Raw genomic sequence first — 23,149 nt, forward strand, 5'->3', positions numbered from 1 at the left:
TATCTGCAGCCCTGCTACTTATTTAAATTATTGTCATCTCATTTTTGTAAAATCATTTTAATACATGCATGTATGTGATTATAATGTACGTAATGAGATTAATAAGTTCTTCATCAAAATATATTTCTGTTGTACCAGCGTGTACACCTATACTGAAAGTGGGTGTAATACCTCATAATCTCGGTCTCGTCTGTCACAGTGATTAATCTAGGTGTGTGTCTTGCATAAAATACGCATAAAAATCGAAAAAGAAGCACAGTTTTAAAATATGTGCGTTCAATTTGACGCATGCAAATCTGGTAGTTTATAATCCAAAAACACAATTAGTGATTTCTATGTACCGTTTGATAACTTTAATTTCATCAGTTGAATAATGTATCAATTTTTTTAGTTGAATATGGGTATGTTTCCGATGATTACAGGTGCAAGACTCATCCCCCATTTGCTTAAAATGTTAAATTCAAAGCAATTGTTGCTTGTTATCGGTAACCGCCGATTATCGGCATTAGCCAATCAGAGCGTCCCTTTTGCATGAGAGCGAAACGCCTACAGTACAATGGTGAAATAACGCATTTACTTTGCTACATGACTCATTGAATTTGCTACAGGACTCTTTTTGTTTTCAAACTTGTGTGTCATGCAACACATTGTAAGGAATTTCTAGATTAGGCCATTATTTTTTGATATTTCGGTTTACAGACCCGCCGACTCTGTATTTTGGGAAAATGAAAAAAAAAAAAAAAAAATCTGCCCCCAAAAAAATTCTGTGTTGTCTTGAAATACGCTGCTAATAATACGACTTGTCAAAGAAATGTCGCGGTAAGTATTTTAATTAACTGTTAAACCTACCACATGCCAGACTATTTTACCTACGATTTATACACGCAACCGGTTACAGGGCTCGACACTAACGATGGTCCGTTAGCCCGAGGCTACCTATTTTCCCCAAGGACTACCCGAGTTTCCAAGCTGGGTATCCCGTCGGGCTACTCAAAATTTCAGTGACCTGATCTCTTAATTCACTTAAAATAATTAATAAAATAACATTTTTTTAGGCTATGATTCAAAACGAAAGATAAATTCATCTTACTAGTAAATAATTAGCCGTTGGGTCACAAATGATTGTAAACATTAAGCGCACGACATGCCTTCAGGCACTGAGGTATAATTGCGTCATCCGTTTAATCTCTCGACATCCCTTAATAAATCAATATCATTATTAAATAAACAAACCAATTTTATCTATCCAAGCATGTCACATACTTTCTCAATATAATTGTCAATCAGTGTCAGTCACAGCAGACGCATAATAGATTCTATTTAATCTCTATAAACTTGCGAAAAGTGAAACCGGAAGTCCAACTTAATTGCCGATTTTTCCAGCATACTTCAATAGAATTCTTTGTCTATTAAACATTTCAATGAAAATATTTGCTCATATTGGAACCTATTCAAGGGTTTAAACTTAAAAGAATATGATTTGTTGATTGATGTAAATCACACTGACAATGATAACCAAAATAAACGTGTTGTCTAAAATAGATCTGATTTCGGATGTAATTTATTCGAACATGAAATTATTGATTGGGAAAAAATCTCTTTATAAAAAAAGAGAAGAAAAATGTTTAAATCTCTTTAAAAAAGAGAAAAGAAATATTCTAAAGTGTTTATAATTGTCTTTGCAATAACTTCACAATGTTGTAAGCACTTCTTAATCATGTACAAGCAAATGTAAGCAATAATGCCAATACATGTATATGAAGAAAAAAACAAATACTTATACCCTAGGCATAAAAAACTAAGGCAATATAGTTTGATTAAAAATGGCTTTACATTTCTAATTTCGTGTTTAAATCAGGGACAACAGATATTAATCTAATGTCCCTATTTAAATCTTCTGACAGTTAAATAACTGAATTACTAGCACTAGTAAAAGTTTGTTATTCTGATATTTTGTTGTTTTATGTCTGACAAAATAAGTTTGTAGAATAAATCAATTAGAGTAAAGACAAACATATTTTGTTCTTGTCCAAGCTTTTTACTTCTGTTTTGAATTTAAAAACACATCTAAAAGGTCATACATTATCTATACCTGAAAGTAGATTTGTAAGCTTTATTGAAATATTTTTTTAATACAAAAGCCAGGTATTACATAAATTTAAAACTGACAGATACTTCTTTAGCTCGTATTGCCAATATATTCTCCCCTTCCCTATAAGCTGTCAATAATATAAGCTGAGCTGATTGCCTAGCAATTTTATTTGTAATTCCTGGCTAGAACCCTGTACCTGTAGGTAATGTCTGGCCTTTCAAAACCTAATGACTTTTGTGTGTCACACTGCCATATTTTATAACAAAAATATGTAAAAAAATTGTTGATGATGACTTTGAAGAGCTCAGAGGCTAGCCGGAACCTACATCTCATGCATAATAAAGCTTACAAACTTTTACTAGATTTATCTATTGGTGATTTTTTCGAATAAATTTGAAGAGATCTTATGCTATTGTTTTCTTATCTTCAGATACATACACTCAAAATGCATTTAAATAGAATAAGAACATTTTTTTATGTTTTACAATGAGGACTACCTAGATTTGCCAAGGACTACCTGATCCTCAAAGTAGGTAGTCCTTCTGACTACCCCTAAAAAAAGTTAGTGTCAAGCCCTGGGTTATCTTTACTCGAGAATAGCCTGTCGTCTGCTAGTTGGGCAAAGTGTTTATTGGTGTATTATGAAAGAATGTCTGTTAAATGGGGTCAAGCCATTCTCACAGAATTATAATTAGACTTTGATCATATTTCATCAATGCATTGAAGGTCGAAATGCGTAAAAATGTAAAACAACCAAACAAAAAAAAACACGCCAAATTACGTAAGCAATTACATTCAAGGACAGAGCGAGAGAAATCTGCTGCAATTGACAAGATCAGTATTTTCAGATTTAACAAAAAAAATTAGTCTTTAAAAGCAGATTGAATACAGGTTTCAAACAAACAAAATTAAAAAAAATGCCCGCACTTACTTTTAATAGATTTTTATGTCAAAAATTGACCCGCTAATTATCCGATAAAAATATTTTCACAATGGGCAAAATTGAACATGACTTTGTGTAATCTTTTCTTGACAGTTTTTTTTAACATCTGATCTATAAAGAAATGAGTGCAAGTCAGCTGATTTTCGGCACCTTTGATGATTCAGATTACACAGCAGTGTGTAAACATCAAAGAATGACAGATTCTTTTGAAGAGCTCGCTTGCCACTTGTCATAAGTCATTGTGTGTAGATTTCATGTGTGTTTTTAAACAATGGCAATATGAGCAAAAGTTGTTTTTTTGTGTATTTAAACAATCTTTGGAATAGACAATCGGCGATTTATTTAATTTCATTGCTCTAGTAAGTACTATGTATATGTATGCACCACATTTATAGTTATGAAAACTTTTTTTTTTTTTTTTCCCGCCGCCGACCCTACCTTTTTTTGGAAAAAATCAGTAAACCAAAATATAAAAAAAAATTGGCCTTAATCACTGCATTCATATGATACAAATTCTGGAGTATGTGTATAAGCATATAGCTTCAGACACAATCACAATAAAATAAATTCTGATGAAGAACCAGATGTGTTCAAAACTGATAGATCTCAATTAAAATACTGTCCATATTAATCAGAAAGATTTAAGGATCAGGCTCATATTTAAAAACTCAAATATTCTCCAATTTGCTGATCCACATATTAAATATTTAATATCAACTAGATAAAATTGGACTTTAAATAGCATGTTTATGATTATTTTGAATAAATTTATTGTTATTTTCACAAGAAATGGGCATTTTACAGTTGGTCCAAATATTAATCTTGATCCTTACTTTGATTCTATTATTTTTGTATCAGTGTTCCTATTTGTCTATTTTATCACAAAATAGGTTTGTTTCTTTGCAAATAAGCATTGTTTTATATTTTGAATAAGTATCATTTAATTCTAGCAAAATACAATCAATTTTAGTCTTATATAAAACAAATCAAATTAAATCAGGATAATTTTATCCTGATTCTGATATTTTCTTAGTGTACTCAGGGCCTGGTGTTGATGTGTGGTTTCTTTGTATTTTTCAGTTTCATCCATGTTTGTAAAATTAAACTTAATTAGTCAAATTCAGTAAGAATTTCCTAAAATTTCATTAAATTTAAACTTCTGATGTCAAAATTAGGCAGTCACAGTGGGTCATGGGTTTTCCTTTTATGGTCCTAGTATACAATTTAAAACTTTTCTTCTCTTAAACATCGAGAGACTGAACAGACATAAGATTTGCTGTGTAGGCCTCGCCATTTCAAAACCAACATAATGCGTTTGCGACCAGCATGGATCCAGACCAGCCTGCGCATACGCGCAGTCTGATCAGGAGCCATGCTGTTCACTTACAAACCCTATTACAAGTAGAGAAACTGATAGCGAACAGCATGGATCCTGATCAGACTGCACCGATGGGCAGGCTGGTCTGGATCCATGCTGGTCTCAAACGCATTATGTTGGTTTTGTCATGGTGCTGCTCATATAGGTTTACATGACTATTGATTTTGAGGTTAGTAGGTCAAAGTATTCACAGTTGAACCATATGGTGCCAGTGGCCTCCATGTATCACTAGGTGATCAGCAACCTTTTTCAATAAACTATCATATACCTATGATGGCCAATTTTATCTCCCTCATCCTTGTGGGTTTGAATCTGGCCAGGGACTTTGGACGCTTTGTGTTGGGCAGCTATCGTACTAATGTATGGAAGGAAATTTCTTCTACTAGGGTCTTCCTTCACCAGGAAAGATAGACAGTTGTCATAAAGCCCCTACAGTGTATACATTAGTAACAAAAGATATCTTTAATGTAATAATTGATACCAGTTAGATAAATATGACCTTCCAAATAACTAATTTGATACTATTTTTTTTAAGTTTCCAGAAGCTATGTTATTCCAGTATTCACAGACGAGTTTTGTAAACTGTTTCTAGAGGAAGTGCATCATTTTGAACAGAGTGATGCTCCAAAAGGCCGGCCTAACACAATGATTAAATATGGGGTAAACAGAATATATTTTATTTAGTTCCATAGTTCTATTTTGTGTATCATTGTGTCTATTTTTAATAAAGATTTTTTTTTATTAAAGTATCTTTTCTAACTAGTATTTCAGTAAGAAATTTCTGAGATAATCAATGTATTTGCATTCCTGATAAAGAGTATTTATTGTAAAACTGACTTGATATTGATGCATGTATCTTCTATTTTATAATTGTAGCAGAATTAAGATAATTTTTTCAAGTTTGTTTATTTAAGAGAAGAAGATCATTTTTGCATATTTCTTTTTAATAGTATTCATTATGCTAGTATTTATGATAATTTGTTATTTTTGAATTGAAAAAAAACAACGAACTTTAGAGCTAATGACATAAAACTTCAAAAAACAGTGTTTAAACAATTATATTAAAAATTATATTTACTTGATCCTCATGCCATTGTTACAAATTTATTTATTTCTCAGTTGGCTTGCAAATATGGGAATGCTATAATTGTATGATATCACAATTGAATTTTGTTTGTTATATGGAGTGTCAGTGGTACTACTAATCTTCAATGGTGCCCATTTATATCTGAAATGATGCTCAAGTGGGCACCTGAGGTCTTTCCCCACCAATAAGGCTGGAAAGCTGCAATATTACCTTTACAACTTGTCAGTGTGACTTAAAACCCTTAAAAAGTAAATAATCATGGTTCATACTTTTCTTCAAAGGTGCTTCTAGAAGAGCTAGGCTTCGATCCTTTCTTCACTGAACTAAGAGAGCAATACCTGAAACCAATCACCAGGCTGCTGTACCCAGATCTAGGAGGTGGTGAGCTCGATTCCCACAAGGTATTTGTAGTGCAATATAAAGTTGGAGAGGACCTTGACCTTGCATATCACTATGACAACGCTGAGGTCACACTAAATATAGCATTGTCACCCAAAGACTCGTACAAGGGAGGTAATCTTTACTTTGGTGCTATGAGAACAGAACTTGCTGTTGATCGATATAAGGAGATTGAGCATCAACCAACGGCAGGTGTGCTTCATAGAGGACAACACATGCATGGAGCAGCATCTATCACATCAGGAGAAAGGTTTAATTTGATATTATGGATGAGGGCCTCTATTGTTAGAAATAAGAAATGTCCTATGTGTGATAATATACCTGATTTAGTTGAAACTGTCGGGTTTGGTGATGGCTTTACAAAGCCAGAAACTGTAGATGTCTGTTCAGTGGTTTAGTTTATGGTCAAAAAGTGTTATATTATAACTATTTTTCAAATTGCAGCATTGGAAATAACCACATTGACATATTGTTTCTTTGCCACTTCCCACTAAAATGAATTCATGTCAGCAGTGCAATATCAGTTTTCAATGTGTAGGTAACTTTTTCATGTGTATTAGTGTAAACTATTTCATGCTATAGGAAACTTAAAATTCTATTTCAGGGCTAAATTTCTTTTTGCAATTTTGCTTGGAAACAAAGAAAAAAATATTTTTTTTGAAAAAAAAAGGGAAAAATTAGGATTTGCATGTTGCAGTCTGGTATGGCAAATAAATGATATGTGTAATTTAGCCCATTTTGTGGAGTTGAAAGTTACCTATGACAGAGTTATGTTAGAGTTTTTTTTTTGTTTTTTGTTTTTTTTTAACAGAAGTGTATATTTTTGGTGATTTTTTTTTCCAAATTTAGCATAATGTTTTTAATGTTATTTAGCATTACAAAACCATTAGGGTATTTTTGTACTCGTAGCTCTTATGAGCACAAATGGCACCTGAGCACAAAGTGCTTAGAGGTGAGCTTTTGTGATGGCAATGTGTCAGTAGTTTGTCTTCAGTTGCCTGCCACTTTCTACATTTTCTAAACATAAATTACATCTCCTTAACCACTTGGTGGATTTGGAACAAGCATTACATGAATGATCCTGAAGTGACCCTCTTCAAAAGTGATGTAAATGAGATGAAATGATTTTAATTAGTTGCAGAAGTTAGTCACAGAAGCTAAAAATAGACTTTAAAATGAATTCTTTAAAATTCTTCTTCTCGGACTTGACAACACTAAGAGCTATGATATTTGGCTTTGCAGCATCATGATCACCTTGTGGTCCTTTTATTTCCTTTTATAAATTACTGTCTTGGTTATTTTAAAAAAAATATGAAAGTCATTACCTGTTGTGTCAAATTGATCACACCCTAGAGGTCACTTTGTATGTAAAGACTTGCATAGAAAAATACATTCATGTTTTTCATTGTGAAACTACAGACTTTTGACTAGTAGTATTGCTCAGTGAACAATTACAAAAAGTGTATTTTACATATAACCTAATTTTTAAACTTACTTTGAATGTTTGATTTATTAATATTTCATGAAAATAATCATGAAAATAAACGTAATTTTATATCGATGGTTGATAGAGCTGGCTAGGTGGATTGATCTGTCTGTTGTGTGGAACTTTACAATTGTTCCTTGTCTTCCAGGACTCCCATTTCCTTCAGTATTTATAAGACTGTCTGTGTCACAGCGGGTTTTATATCATCTAGCTCTGCTATAGACTTTTGTGCTTTAGGAGAGGTTGATCGGTAGTTGCTGGTTCATTTTTGTTTGCTCATCTGAATCTGAACTTGCTGGTTGATTTTTGTTTGCTCATCTGAATCTGAACTTGCTGGTTGATTTTCGTTTGCTCATCTGATTCTGAACTTGCTGGTTGATTTTCGTTTGCTCATCTGAATCTGAACTTGCTGGTTGATTTTTGTTTGCTCATCTGAATCTGAACTTGCTGGTTGATTTTTGTTTGCTCATCTGAATCTGAACTTGCTGGTTGATTTTTGTTTGCTCATCTGAATCTGAACTTGCTGGTTGATTTTTGTTTGCTCATCTGATTCTGAACTTGCTGGTTGATTTTCCTTTGCTCATCTGATTCTGAACTTGCTGGTTGATTTTCGTTTGCTCATCTGAATCTGAACTTGCTGGTTGATTTTTGTTTGCTCATCTGAATCTGAACTTGCTGGTTGATTTTCGTTTGCTCATCTGAATCTGAATAAGAATGCTCAATGCTTAATGTAATGTCTTTATATTCTATATAATGAAAACTTATATTATATTACCTAGTTAAGATGTCCTATTCTTAACCATAAGAGAAATACATAAAATTGCAAAAAATATAACTAATAATATAATCAATTTAATTTTCAAGTTTTCTTTAAGTCCTTTATCCTATAGTATTACCATATAGTTTAATGTAAGTATTTATTATATTATGATATTATTGTTTGAAAATAGCTTTAAAATACACATTTATGTATTGTATGATCAACAATACAAAAATATTATTTGTAGTAATGTCCTATACACTGTTGTAATGTGCTATAGGTAACATGTAGTATGTTCCTATAGATGTGTTTCGAAACCACCCTGGTTGGTAGTAATTATATTATGTTGATAATGGCTTCTGGCTACTGTTGACCGGACCTTCTAAGTTTTTACACAACATAAACTGTATGGTTCATTCCGTTGTTGTGCTGTTATAATCCAGAATATTTCTTTATTATTTACATCGAATGATGACCCCTCTAATATTATGATATATGTAATTCTTCCCATCATCATTAAGATGAACACCATCTGGTTTCAAAAGATCTAGACTTAGTGTAGCATAATGTCTTAGTTTCCAAAATGATACCTGATGAAGACTTCTAGTGTTTTTTAGTGCTAATTTATTGACCTATTTTACTTCTGCATTGTAAAGTGTAGTGTTTGCATTTTGTGTGCGCTGTCTTTGAACTAGCTGCATTATACACACATGTTGTAGATTGTTTCTACCTTGGAAGCGAGTGGCAGTTGCAATTAGATGTTGACCCACTTCCTCTGCGGTAACATTACCCAAACTATCCAGATCATTGCCACGATAAGGTAGATGGGTCGCAAAAAATCCTCATTTTAGTGTGAAATAAGTTCATCATAAATGTGATTCGTAAATAAATCAGTCTCCCTCTGCTGTATCCAAAAATACTGACTTTCTGATTTTCATTTAGCGTAAACGCTCTATCAATTCAACAATGTCTTCTTTGTTAATGAGCCGCGTCAGGACAAATCCAACATGATGGGTTTGCGACCAGCATGGATCCAGCCCAGCCTGCACATCCGCGCAGTCTGATCAGGATCCATGCTGTTCCCTATCAGTTTCTCTACTTGCTATAGGGTTTGTAAGTGAATAGCATGGATCCTGATCAGACTGCGCGGATGCACAGGCTGGTCTGGATCCATGCTGGTCGCAAACCCATTATGTTGGTTTTATCGTGACGCGGCTCAAATTATGTCTGAAATGATTCATATGACAATTTTCATCCTCCGTTATCTTTGGATCTTCTGACAACATATCTCGGACAACATATGTGAATCTCCGAGCAACAGTATATTCGTGGCCATCTTTGGGCTATTGATATATCAATCCTTATGTGTATATTGTCCTTCCCCTTTAAGCAGTTCATAAATATTATATTTCCTGGCTTCTAAATCAGTCTTTATTCCAGTGACATTATGCACATACAAATATGTCTAACTCCGCATCATATTTACTGGTGACATAACTCACGTGATAAATCGATAAAAAGATATAAAAAATAATCAATATGGTTTATTTTTTTGTACTAGATAATCTTAGCGTAGAGTGAAAACGTGTAAGTAAAAAAACTTCTTTGTTTTAGTTTGTTTGAATAAATTAGTGCAGCATAAAATATACACATTATGGTACAATTTTATTTATTTAACACATATAGAATTTTATTAAGACTGCATGATTATTTTTATGCCCCCACAATGTGGGAGCATATAGCGTTGCACTTGTCCGTCCGTCCGTCATTCCGTCAGTCCGTCCATCAGTCCGTCCGTACGTCCCGAAATCTTGTGAATGCAACTCCTCTTAAACCGGATGGCAGATTTTGCTTAAACTTACAGGGATGAACAACCTTAATGTGTAGATGGTAATAAAGGAAGGAATTTTCGCTGCGACCAAATTTAACAGAATTATGGCCCTTTGTTGATTTTTTCACTAGATACTATGTAGAAATTTTGTGAACGCAACTCCTCTTAAACCGGATGGCAGATTTTGCTTAAACTTCCAGGGATGAACAACCTTAAGGTGTAGATGGTAGTAAAGGAAGGAATTTTCGCTGCGACCAAATTTTACAGAATTATGGCCCTTTGTTGATTTTTTCACTATATACTATTAGAAATTTTGTGAATGCAACTCCTCTTAAACCAGATGGCAGATTTTGCTTAAACTTCCAGGGATGAACAACCTTAATGTGTAGATGGTAGTAAAGGAAGGAATTTTTGCTGCGACCAAATTTTACAGAATTATGGCCCTTTGTTGATTTTTTCACTCTATACTATGTAGAAATTTTGTGAATGCAACTCCTCTTAAACCGGATGGCAGATTTTGCTTAAACTTCCAGGGATGAACAACCTTAATGTGTAGATGGTAGTAAAGGAAGGAATTTTTGCTGCGACCAAATTTAACAGAATTATGGCACTTTGTTGATTTTTTCATTATATACTATATAGAAATTTTGTGAACGCAACTCCTCTTAAACCGGATGGCAGATTTTGCTTAAACTTCCAGGGATTAACAACTTTAATGTGTAGATCGTAGTAAAGGAAGGATTTTTTGCTGCGACCAAATTTAACAGAATTATGGCCCTTTGTTGGTTTTTAGTTTTCAACTTGTGGCACATGTAGTCCAAAAAATATTTGACCTAGAGTCATAAGATTGACAGAACAGTGGCGTGTGGGGGCATCAGTGTCCTATGGACACATTTCTAGTTCTTAAAGGAATTTATGCATGTTGAATTTGAAACTGACTGGAATATTCCATGTAATAATTTCATAAATCATTAATTTGATTTGTTTGACAAGATGGGTGGAAATTTTGCTATTTTATTTTCTCTTTTGAAAAGTTAATCATAACAAAAGTTACATAGGTAGTTTTTACCATCCTTTGAATGTTGGATTTAATAGTATTTCATGAAAATAATAAAGAAAATATATTTCTTTCTGTTTGACCATATGGGTGGAAATTTTGCTATTTAATTTCCTCTTTTGGGAAGTTCATCATTACAAAAGCTACATACAAGGGTAGTTTTAACTTCCTTTGAATGTTGGATTTAACAGTATTTCATGAAAATAATCAAGAAAATGTATTTCTTTCGGATTTAACAGTAATTCATGAAAATAATCAAGACACAATGTATTTCTTTCAGTTTGACCTGATGGGTGGAAATTTTGCTATTTAATTTCCTCTTTTTAGTTGTTGATCATTACAAAAGTTTACATAGGTAGATTTAACTTACTTTGAATGTTGGATTCAATAGTATTTCATGGAAATAATCAAGAAAATATATGTCTTTGTTTGACAGATAGGTGGAAATTTTTGCTATTTAATTTCCTCTTTTTTAATTGTTGATCATTACAAAAGTTACATAGGTAGTTTTATCTTCCTTTGTATGTTGGATTTGATAGTATTTCATGAAAATAATCAAGAAAAAGGATTTCTTTCTGTTTTACCAGTATGGATGGAAATTTTGCTATTTTTATTTCCTCTTTTGGATTATTGACCATAGGTAGTTTTTTTTTTAACTTCCTTTGAATGTTGGATTTAATAGTATTTCATGAAAATAATCAAAGAAAAAGGATTTCTTTTTGTTTGACAAGATGGGTGGAAATTTTGCTATTTTAATTTCCTCTTTTGAATTGATGATCATTACAAAGTTATATAGGTAACTACAAGGGGGTCGGATGATGTCACGAGCACCTGTATGCAGATGACGTCACAAGCATTCTAGTATTTTTTAAATTACTTTAACATGTAAACAATCATACTTAAGTAATAAACTTACGTCTTTATCGGTAAACACATAACAGTGTTTCCTGCGTCCCATTTCTTATTAGAAGTTCAGAATAAAAAACAGCAAATTAAATTCCATTATGCATTATGGGATAGTCAAGTGAAGGCATCTTGACAACCATTCGTATAAGGTCTTCAGGCTTAGCCCTATCTGTCAGTTCTTAAATTACGGCACTGATTCTTCTATTATTATTAGATTTTCAGAGTAAAAAATAAATAAATAAAAATAAAATCCACTTTGCATTAGTCCATTTCTTTTTATGCCCCAACAGAGTGGGAGCATATAGCGTTGCACTTGTCCGTCCGTCCGTCACGCCGTACGTCTGTCTGTTCGTCCGTCTGTCCGTACGTCCCGAAATCTTGTGAACGCAACTCCTCTTAAACCGGATAGCAGATTTTGCTTAAACTTTCAGGGATGAACAACCTTAATGTGTAGATGGTAGTAAAGGAAGGAATTTTTGCTGCGACCAAATTTAACAGAATTATGGCTCTTTGTTGATTTTTTCACTATATACTATGTAGAAATTTTGTGAACGCAACTCCTCTTAAACCGGATGGCAGATTTTGCTTAAACTTCCAGGGATGAACAACCTTAATATGTAAATGGTAGTAAAGGAAGGAATTTTTGCTGCAACCAAATTTAACAGAATTATGGCCCTTTGTTGATTTTTTCACTATATACCATATAGAAATTTTGTGAACGCAAATCCTCTTAAACCGGGTGGCAGATTTTGCTTAAACTTTCAGGGATGAACAACCTGAATGTGTAAATGGTAGTAAAGGAAGGAATTTTTGCTGCGACCAAATTTAACAGAATTATGGCCCTTTGTTGATTTTTTCACTATATACCATATAGAAATTTTGTGAACGCAACTCCTCTTAAACCGGATGGTAGATTTTGCTTAAACTTCCAGGGATGAACAACCTTAATGTGTAGATGGTAGTAAAGGAAGGAATTTTTGCTGCGACCAAATTTAACAGAATTATGGCCCTTTGTTGATTTTTTCACTATATACCATATATATGTTGTCAGTGGGGGCATCCGTGTCCTTTGGTAGTCTTTCCTAGCAGATTAGACTTATGTTTGTTATTTTTACCTATTCCAGAAATTTCATTTGATATAGAGGAGAGGAGGTGCATGCTATATGATGATGTCATGAATAAACGTTTATGAATGAACCGCATTAACAACACGTCAATTTAGTGCATTAAAAAATAAAACTGTGTGCCAAGGATGACATCACTTTGCCATAATGAATAAAAAGATAAATTTATAAACTATTGTAAGAAAATAGTTATGGATAAAATGACATTAATTTCCATAAAAATTTGTATTAGTTTATTAAAATATGGTAGAATATGTAAGAGAAAAATATATATGGCATGTGTTTGCTGTTCAGATCAGAATATCTGTCCCTCTGTTACTTGCCCATTGATGATAACTCAGCAAGCGTCAATACCGCCCAGTAGGCAGGTACCTCAGGTTGGCTCACTGATTCTATCTGAACCACAATATATGACAAATTTTATAAGTATGCCCAAGTAAAAGATTTTCTTTGCAGTTTTTACGTATATTTAGGCAACATTTAACAATAGACCACTAAAATTTCCTTTCCATTGTTTAGATCTTCGTACTTACATTTGGTTGTTCGAAGTAAGGTGGACCACATTTTGATACTTACCCTAAAACAATAAAATCAAAGGCATAAACATATGCTTCATAAAGTGAATCATTCATAAACATTTTAATAGAATAATAGTACAAATAATTATCTTCTATAAGAAAATAAAGTCAGCAAGTACTTTGGCTACATTACATATTTTGAAAAGCACAAATTTAAATTTTAAAGGTGATTTATAAGCTTTACAAATTTAAATTATGAATATGACCCTTGGATCATATAATTTTTTAAGTATTTATGATACAGTCTATATTTTGTAGGAATGAAACTGAACAGCATCAATTATATACAGTTAAACTTCGTTCGCTCGAACTCGGATCGCTCGAATACCTCCCTTCGCTCGAACTCATCGCCCGGTCCCGGCAAAATTCCTATATAATATATATTGTTCTACCTCGGATCGCTCGAACACCGATCGCTCGAACTCTCGAACCTGATCTCTGGTCCCTTCGGCAGATATATAGTGAAAATCACACCTTTTCGGTCGAACACGAAAAGACAAGTCAACATGTCCTAAATAAATAACAGTCGGCGACACATGTTTTTAACACCTCGTGATTATGACAAAGGCAATTAAGGTTAATTGATACAAAATAAGAACGGTTGTCACCGATTTGTTTGTTACAATAATATTGTTTATTTGCCGTTTATGGTAACGATAAAAAGAAAAGAACTTGTGAAATAAGTGAAATATGCAAAAGTCAATAAAGAATGACGTTTATCCAGACGGCTTTAATTACAACCGTAGTTCATATAACGTGAATTGTAATAGTGTTATGTATTTATTGAATGATACTTGTACATGTGTTTATTTAAGTAAATGACTACAAATAAATGTTGCTGTAAAACATTTTCTTAAATATTTCATTAATTTATTTTTTAAAATTAAAAAATCCCATTATAAACATATAAATATATTTTGAACATTGTTCAACAAGTTTAGTCTGATTGCCCAATCGAACTCAACCAATTACAACATGCATGAATATAGATTAACACAACATACCGTTAATTCATAATTGAAAACACTGGGATAATAATTCTGAATATGACATATTCGACGAACAAATGTACAAACAAATACTTATATTTACATATTTATCAGTCGATCAATGTACGAACAAATTTGCACAGGCCCTCCGAGTTCGAGCGAACGAAGTTCGACTGTAACAAATAACATTAATTTTACTATTACTAAAACAAAAACTCAAAGTAAAATGTTATTCCTTAATATTCAAGTATCATACAGATAAAATGTTTATCAAAATTCGCTATTTTATTTCTTCATTACAAAAGTTACATAGGTAGATTTAACTTACTTTGAATGTTGGATTCAATAGTATTTCATGGAAATAATCAAGAAAATATATGTCTTTTTTTGACCAGATAGGTGGAAATTTTGCTATTTAATTTCCTCTTTTTAATTGTTGTTCATTACAAAAGTTACATAGGTAGTTTTTATCTTCCTTTGTATGTTGGATTTGATAGTATTTCATGAAAATAATCAAAAAAAGGATTTCTTTTTGTTTGACAAGATGGGTGGAAATTTTGCTATTTAATTTCCTCTTTTGAATTGAATTTCCTCTTTTGAATTGATGATCATTACAAAAGTTATATAGGTAACTACAAGGGGGTCGGATGATGTCACGAGCACCCTGTATGGCAGATGACGTCACAAGCATTCTAGTATTTTTAAATTACTTTAACATGTAAACAATCATACTTAAGTAATAAACTTGCGTCTTTATCAGTAACACATAACAGTGTTTCCTGCGTCCCATTTCTTATTAGAAGTTCAGAATAAAAAACAGCAAATTAAATTTTATTATGCATTATGGGATAGTCAAGTGAAGGCATCTTGACAACCATTCGTATAAGGTATTCAGGCTTAGCCCTATCTGTCAGTTCTTAAATTACGGCACTGATTCTTTTATTATTATTAGATTTTCAGAGTAAAAAATAAATAAATAAAAATAAAATCCACTTTGCATTAGTCCATTTCTTTTTTTTTTGTCGAAACGTCGGCAGTTCAATTTGAAAGAGTGTCTAAAATTTAAGAAAGGCAAAACCTGGGCATAGCCTGGCTCAATCTTTGACAACTTCCATATATTTCAGCAACTGCTGAGCTTCGGTAAGGTACCTATGCAGATATACAGCCATAAACCTTATAAATGCTGTGGTCCATGCTTCTATATGCTGGATTTTCTTGGATTGTGATGTTGGTTTTATAGTAAGATTTGAATGGTTATCCACTTGTTAGGCATTCTGTGTTGGTTAATGGTTTGTAGCTGAAGGTAATAGGACTTCCATATCATTCTTTTTCTTCCAAATAACCTTACATACAATTCTCATAATCTGGTTAATAACAGGAGTGCTTAAAGGTTCTGTAAACTAAATGTCATACCTGAAATAAAGGTATTAGAATGTTGCGAGACAGCATCCTGAAATGATGGAATAAATTTGGTGTCTTCATCCTTAAAACCTGAATAACTAGAGTCAGAGATATCTGAAATTGGGGCAGCTAAATTTGGTATTTGATTGCTTGACAGACAAAAATTAGAAGCATCTGCAGATGTAGTATGTCAACTTGACAAGAACCAGTTGTTGTTGAAGTAGTTGGTGCTGGTAGTGTCTGCCAGTTGTCTTGAAGAGCTTCGTTATGACATAAATTATTTTATTTGTTCATATAATCTATTAATTTTGAAGGTATCCAATCATCACTACCTTCGAATTTGACTTTCCATTCTTCTTCTAAAAATTTGGTTCTAAAACCTACAATAAGATAACTAACAAGTCCTTTTTAAAATCGAACACGTCGTTCTTTCTCTCACTTAACCACACTAACAATTCGGCCCTCTCTTTTTCACTCATAAAGTCATGACCGTAATACAGAGCATCTGGGTACGGTCCTACATAAGTTTGATTCTCGCTAGTATTAAAGTAATGAGGAAACCAACCTTTCTTTAATTCAGTCAATCCAAAAGCTTTAGGGAGGACTGACAATTTCATCGGTAAAAAGTTTAGACTGTCAATCACTTTGATATGTAGATCTGACTACTGTCATATACATAATTTTGGAGCCACTGTAAATAATCGTGTCAGGTCTTACAGATTGGTCTATTAAATATTCTAAAAGAAAATAACCGTCGTAACCTTTCATATTATGAACACTTTAAAGTATTCGTGATTAGGCGAAAACAACCATTCACCAAATTTTTCAGCGGTGTTGACCCATTCGAACATGACTTCCCTAAATCCACATTTCCAGGACACGGTCCTGGGTCTTCGTGGTCGTAGAGTTCAGACTTGTCACATTCGTCGCACCATGTGCCGCATTTTTTACATACAGATTCGGGAGTCAATGGCTTATCAATACATTTTGGACACACCTTATGCGCTACAACAAAATTTGGACGATGAGTGGCTTTTCCCCACCAAGATGATTTTCAGTGTTGACATTTAGAGCAAGATTTACATACCTGTTGTGATTGACAGTCTTTACAATTTTGTTTTCTTCTACGTACATATCCGTTTTTACACTGTGATACTTCGTCTTGACAACATTCAAAATAAAAAAATATAAATTTAGAATCGTAATGTTCCTTTGCCGGCGTGGCTCTTAAGTAACACAAATGTCCTTCCATTACAAAAGTGTGACAAGAGGAGCAATAAAATTCCCAACACTGATGTTCTTCTTTCTTTCTTTCTTTTATCGGTCCTTAATAATTTGTAACACTGAGGACACTTCCAATACTTTTGACACTGGGATGGTCCCCTGGGCATTCCTTTACATTTTCCTCTATCTATGCACCAAGATGATTTACAGTGTTGACATTTAGAGCAAGATTTACATACCTGTTGTGATTGACAGTCTTTACAATTTTGTTTTCTTCTACGTACATATCCGTTTTTACACTGTGATACTTCGTCTTGACAACATTCAAAATAAAAAAATATAAATTTAGAATCGTAATGTTCCTTTGCCGGCGTGGCTCTTAAGTAACACAAATGTCCTTCCATTACAAAAGTGTGACAGAAGGAGCAATAAAATTCCCCGCACTGATGTTCTTCTTTCTTTCTTTTATCGGTCCTTAATACTTTGTAACACTGAGGACACTTCAAATACTTTTGACACTGGGATGGTCCCCTGGGCATTCCTTTACATTTTCCTCTATCTATGCACCAAGATGATTTACAGTGTTGACATTTAGAGCAAGATTTACATACCTGTTGTGATTGACAGTCTTTACAATTTTGTTTTCTTCTACGTACATATCCGTTTTTACACTGTGATACTTTGTCTTGACAACATTCAAAATAAAAAAATATAAATTTAGAATCGTAATGTTCCTTGCAATATTTTCACCACGTATCCGATAACACATATAAGTCAAAATCATATTCAAATATTATATCTACAAAATAAAATACAATCCAATATACTAAATAGAAAGATACGGTATTACACTAACATATATACATGTATAATTGTTTTAAAATGTTAAACAATGTTTCAAAATATAAATTATATTAGAATATATGAAACAATATATAAAATATGTACTTGCATATTAATTATAGGTGTCTATTGCCTGTGGGAGATGGACAGAATTACAGATTACTGAGTGTCTCCATCTTAATATTTTTTTCATATTTATCTTTCCCGAGGGTCCCTCTAGAGGCTAAAAAATTTTTGGGTGGGGGAGAGGCTAAAAAATTTTTTTGAGGGGGGGGGGGTGGCCCAGACTAGCCCTTGTACTATACTACTGACCTTGAAGGCCCAACGTTCCCTGCCAGATCGCCCCAGGCTTCATCGAGCACAAACATTCAGTGAAGTCCTTTCCTTATATCTTCTAGTTTTTTTCCTTCATACTGTTCATTAATCTTAATTTGATAGGTACGATCAATTGTGGCATTTTTCGCGCAAGTCCTTTCTGATTTTTTTCGCATCATATACTGAAGCCCCCGCGGGGTGTTGAGCTTATGTGACGGTCCCTGTTGAGAACCATCTCCGTCCCCTATCATGACTGGTGATGGAGGGCTCCAATCTCCATGGTTTATACAATCAGTCGCCAACTGGTTCATTCCTTCGTCAAACAGTAGTGTTTTTACACTCTGTTCTATTTCTTGTGTTGGTGACGTAATCAAAGTTGTTTGTGTTCTGGTTTTTTGGTTCTTCAAAATTTTGAAGTATATTATCCAATCGTTCCTTAATAAAGTCACTACAGTATTGCGGTTTCTTAGCTGATAAAGTCGAAATCGCACCCCTGGGGAATCCTGTATCCCCATGTTGCCGCAGAATTCATAAGTTCTTCAGCGAAGGTAAACATATCCGCCATCATTTCGAAAAAGTCCATGTTGTCGAGTTGAATTCAAAGATGAGAATGATTTTGCCTGCTTATATTCTTTTCATCAAAAGTATTTTTAGTAATGTAGGTCATTTCTTTTGCTGTTTGATTGGCTGATATATTTAGAAATACCGGTTTAATCCGCTTTTAGCCTGCCTTATCAGGATACACAGCATCATGTGTCGTATAGTGGTTTAAGTCAATTAATAACACAAGAGAAATTTTCCCGTAGTCTGTAATTCTTATGTTACAATTGTAGTACTTCGCATTTATCTTATTTATCTTAACAATGTTACAATGTTCGAAAGTCGAAAGCTTATATTACGGCGAGAAGTGCACTGATCGCAATAAAGAGTCGGACTGCCGTTGCGGGCTTGTGACATCAGGTATATACGTATCGGAAATGTCAAAGGGGAGTTTGGATCCCTTCCCTTATGAATGCTTCAATTAAATATTATAAGAAATGATTTAAAAAGATGAGGAACCAGTCTGTCACGTGGGCAAGTCATATTTGCATAAGAAAGATCAAGACTTGTTGAAAATCTACCAACCTTAAAATGAATAAATGTTGATAATAAATGCATTTATAGCTAAAACAAATCTAAAGCATAATTTCCCCTTCCATTTATTACTGGCTAATCAAAGCTTAACTAATTGAATATTGGTTGTTCCGGGATAGTTATAACTTTGAAAATGTTTTCATTCTATTATGTTTTAATGTAGTTTTTCAGCTCTTTTTAAAGGCAGTTGACCAGTGAATCCATTTCTTCACTGGTGACTATGAAACACTGGTAACACCTTTGCTATAACTGAACTAGAGCATTATTTGTGAGTTACTTTTGTGTCAAATATGCAAAGTTGAGCCCATATCATGGTCTTTTGAGGCCATAATTAGTCCCCTACCGGTTTACCGGAGGGGACTTTAGGTTTACCCTCCGTCCGTCTGTCCGTCCGTCTGTCAGTCCGTCCGTCCACAAAACTGGATCCCGCGATAACTTGAAAAGTACTGAAAATATTTTTATGAAACTTGATATATGGATAGATGGCAGTATGGAGATTATGCACGTCTTTTTCTTTTCTTCCTATGTTGAAAATTCTGGTTGCTATGCTAACAAATAGGCTGAAAATATGGCAAATTTTACACATAAACTGGATCCAGTGATAACGCAAAAAGTACTGGAAATATTTTTATGAAACTTGATATATTGTCAGGAAAGGGCCGGGTCAAGAAGCAGGAAATCGCTAAACTTTAGTATACGATATATAGACGGAATTAGATATATACGGAAGAACACGGTTTTTAACTTAAACTGGTGTTTATTTTTGATAAACAAATAAATAAATGCAATGGAACAAACTTAATGTATATGCTTCAATTAATTGTTAATGTATGTTCGTAAGACTTTATCTGTATATGGTACAAGGTGGGTTTTGTGTGTCCAAGAATCTGTAAAACTCAGTTCATTTCATTTCAACGGTACAACTCAGTTCATTTCAGTTCAGCGGAATTAAGTTCAACGGAATTCGCTCCAGCGGAATTACAAAGTAATAACAATATCAGCGGATTTATATTTGTAACAATCAAAGATTCATTTCATCAGCGGAATATAACTCAATATAATGTTTTACCAAAGCAATATAATTATTTCAGCGGATTCTACTTGTTTACAACATAACGAAAGGTTTTCCGCTCAGCGGTTGGGAAGCTGACATTGAATGTTCGCGCCTGTATTTATATACTTTGGCGCCTTGATAACAGCGGGTAAAAAGTACCAGTCCAAAACATTTGAATAAGGCGTCGACCAATGAAAACGCATAGCGGATTCCGTTAGCCAATCACAAGTATTCAGTCTCCAAATAACTCACTGTCTGTGTACGCCGCATAAATAAAATAGATCCGCTGTAATCCGTTGTTTAGAGTTTACAATAGTTTCACAATGAATAGAAATATAAGAGACATTGTTATAAATACAGCAGATAAATGTTTTTTATTGGTACTTTTCTGTAGTTAAAAACTTTCCGTTTATAATTTATCGTTTGGTTTTTGAACGGAACTCATTTCCGCTGGAAACTTCTTCATAAAAGTAAACAAAACGTGTTTCGTCAAGGAATTACAATTATGTGTGAGTAACTGTTGTTTAGAGGTTTTAAAAAAAATATAAGTTCTTCGATAGTATAACTTGAATGAGTTAAACCAGCTCGTACTTCTAGCTGGATTCAGATATTGCCGTCAACGTAATTATTGTCACTAGTTTCCGCGAATCAATAGTTTGGGTAAGACGAAATTGTTAGAGTTATTTTTGATTTTATAGTACAATCTTATTCATATTTGATGATTTAACAATGATAATTGTTCAAACACTTCAGTTTCATATAAGTGGACGACTTGATATATGATATATAACACTATGGATAGATGGCAGTATGGAGATTAGGCACGTCTTTTTCTTTTCTAACTCTGTTGAAAATTCTGGTTGCTATGGCAACAAATAGACTGAAAATAAGGCAATTTTTACACATAAACTTGATCCAGTGTTAACGCAAAAAGTAATAGAAATATTTTTATGAAACTTGTAATATGTGTAGATGGCAGTCTTGAGATTTAATACACGTCTTTTTCTTTTCTTCCTATGTTGAAAATTCTGGTTGCTATGGCAACACATAGACTGAAAATATGGCAAATTTTACACATAAACTGAATCCAGTGATAACTCAAAAAGTACTGGAAATATTTTTATGAAACTTGACATGTGGGTAGATGGCAGTCTTGAGATTATGCATGTCTTATCTGTTCTTCCTATTTTGAAAAAATATTGGTTGCCTTGGCAACAAATAGGCTCAAAACATGGCAAATATACAATATTTGTGATTAGTCAAAAAGAGCTGAAACTTTTTATGAAATTGCATCTTTAATTCTAGAGTTATCTCCTCTTTAAGAATTTTGCTTTTTAAAATGTTGTATTTTGGTAACAGGGATGTTTCAAATATTAACTTTAGAGTGTCCTTCAGTCCGTCTGTCTGTCTGTTCATAAAAACTTTTTCCTGTGATCACTTTTTAAGACCATTTCCAACAAATTTACTTAAAATAGAGAAAAATTTACACATTAGTGAATGGCCAATGGCCCTTCAGAATGCTGATGGGGTTCTATCCGGTAGGGGACTTATGGATTGCTTGCAATACTATAATAATTGCTTGTTTAGTAATGAAATTCCAACTTTTAGCCCTAAAATTTCTTTTATTTACCCTAAAATTCCTAATTTTAGCCCTAAAATTTCTTAAAAATTGCCCTAAAATTTGCCCTAATTTTTTGTCAGAAGATGCTGGACAGCCTGTAAAGACTAGGAATTTTGCAAAATCTTAAGTCTTGGAAATCTCAGAAAATAAATAACAATTCCTAGTATAACTAAGAAATTGATGAGTTGTTTAAAAATTATTAGAAATGCCTAGTTCTCAGTAACTGGTATTTCCTAGGCCATACTAGAATAGCCAAGACTGGTTTTAACATTCTGGAATTTTCTCGGATAATAACTGGGAAATACTGGGACTTTTTAAATACCAGTATATATTTCTGCAAGGGTTAAGTCTTTCCTAGCAGATTAGACTTATGTTTGTTATTTTTACCTATTCCAGAAATTTCATGTGATATAGAGGGTGCCAGAGAAGGTGCATGCTATATGATGATGTCATGAATAAACGTTTATGAATGAACCGCATTAACAACACGTCAATTTAGTGCATTAAAAAATAAAACTGTGTGCCTAGGATGACATCACTTTGCCATAATGAATAAAGAGATAAATTTATAAACTATTGTAAGAAAATAGTTATGGATAAAATGACATTAATTTCCATGAAAATTTGTATTAGTTTATTAAAATATGGTAGAATATGTAAGAGAAAATATATATGGCATGTGTTTGCTGTTCAGATCAGAATATCTGTCCCTCTGTTACTTGCCCATTGATAATAACTCAGCAAGCGTCAATACTGCCCAGTAGGCAGGTACCCTCAGGTTGGCTCACTGATTCTATCTGAACCACAATATATGACAAATTTTATAAGTATGCCCAAGTAAAAGATTTTCTTTGCAGTTTTTACATATATTTAGGCAACATTTAACAATAGACCACTAAAATTTCCTTTCCATTGTTTAGATCTTCG

The 23,149-nt window shown here is 33.3% G+C and overlaps 1 protein-coding gene across 1 annotated transcript; it reads left to right on the top strand.

The window, feature by feature from the left end:
* The first annotated feature begins 397 nt into the window (after positions 1 to 397).
* On the top strand, positions 398 to 6,554 carry LOC132748420 (2-oxoglutarate and iron-dependent oxygenase domain-containing protein 2-like). Its single transcript, XM_060738030.1, has 3 exons — positions 398 to 401; positions 4,949 to 5,073; positions 5,782 to 6,554. Exons 1-3 carry the CDS (start codon positions 398 to 400, stop codon positions 6,295 to 6,297), a joined length of 645 nt encoding a protein of 214 aa, XP_060594013.1. The 3' UTR covers positions 6,298 to 6,554.
* The last annotated feature ends 16,595 nt before the right edge of the window (positions 6,555 to 23,149 follow it).

This window comes from Ruditapes philippinarum, unplaced genomic scaffold, assembly GCF_026571515.1.
Source record: "Ruditapes philippinarum isolate M1 unplaced genomic scaffold, ASM2657151v2 ctg1484_1_1_1_1, whole genome shotgun sequence".
In the NCBI taxonomy this organism is placed as follows: Eukaryota; Metazoa; Mollusca; class Bivalvia; order Venerida; family Veneridae; genus Ruditapes; species Ruditapes philippinarum.

Bases quoted from the DNA above. Each gene is read 5' to 3' on its own strand.
- LOC132748420 (XM_060738030.1), top strand. The intron at 5,074-5,781 runs GTAAACAGAATA...TTTTCTTCAAAG, and splicing joins ACACAATGATTAAATATGGG to GTGCTTCTAGAAGAGCTAGG.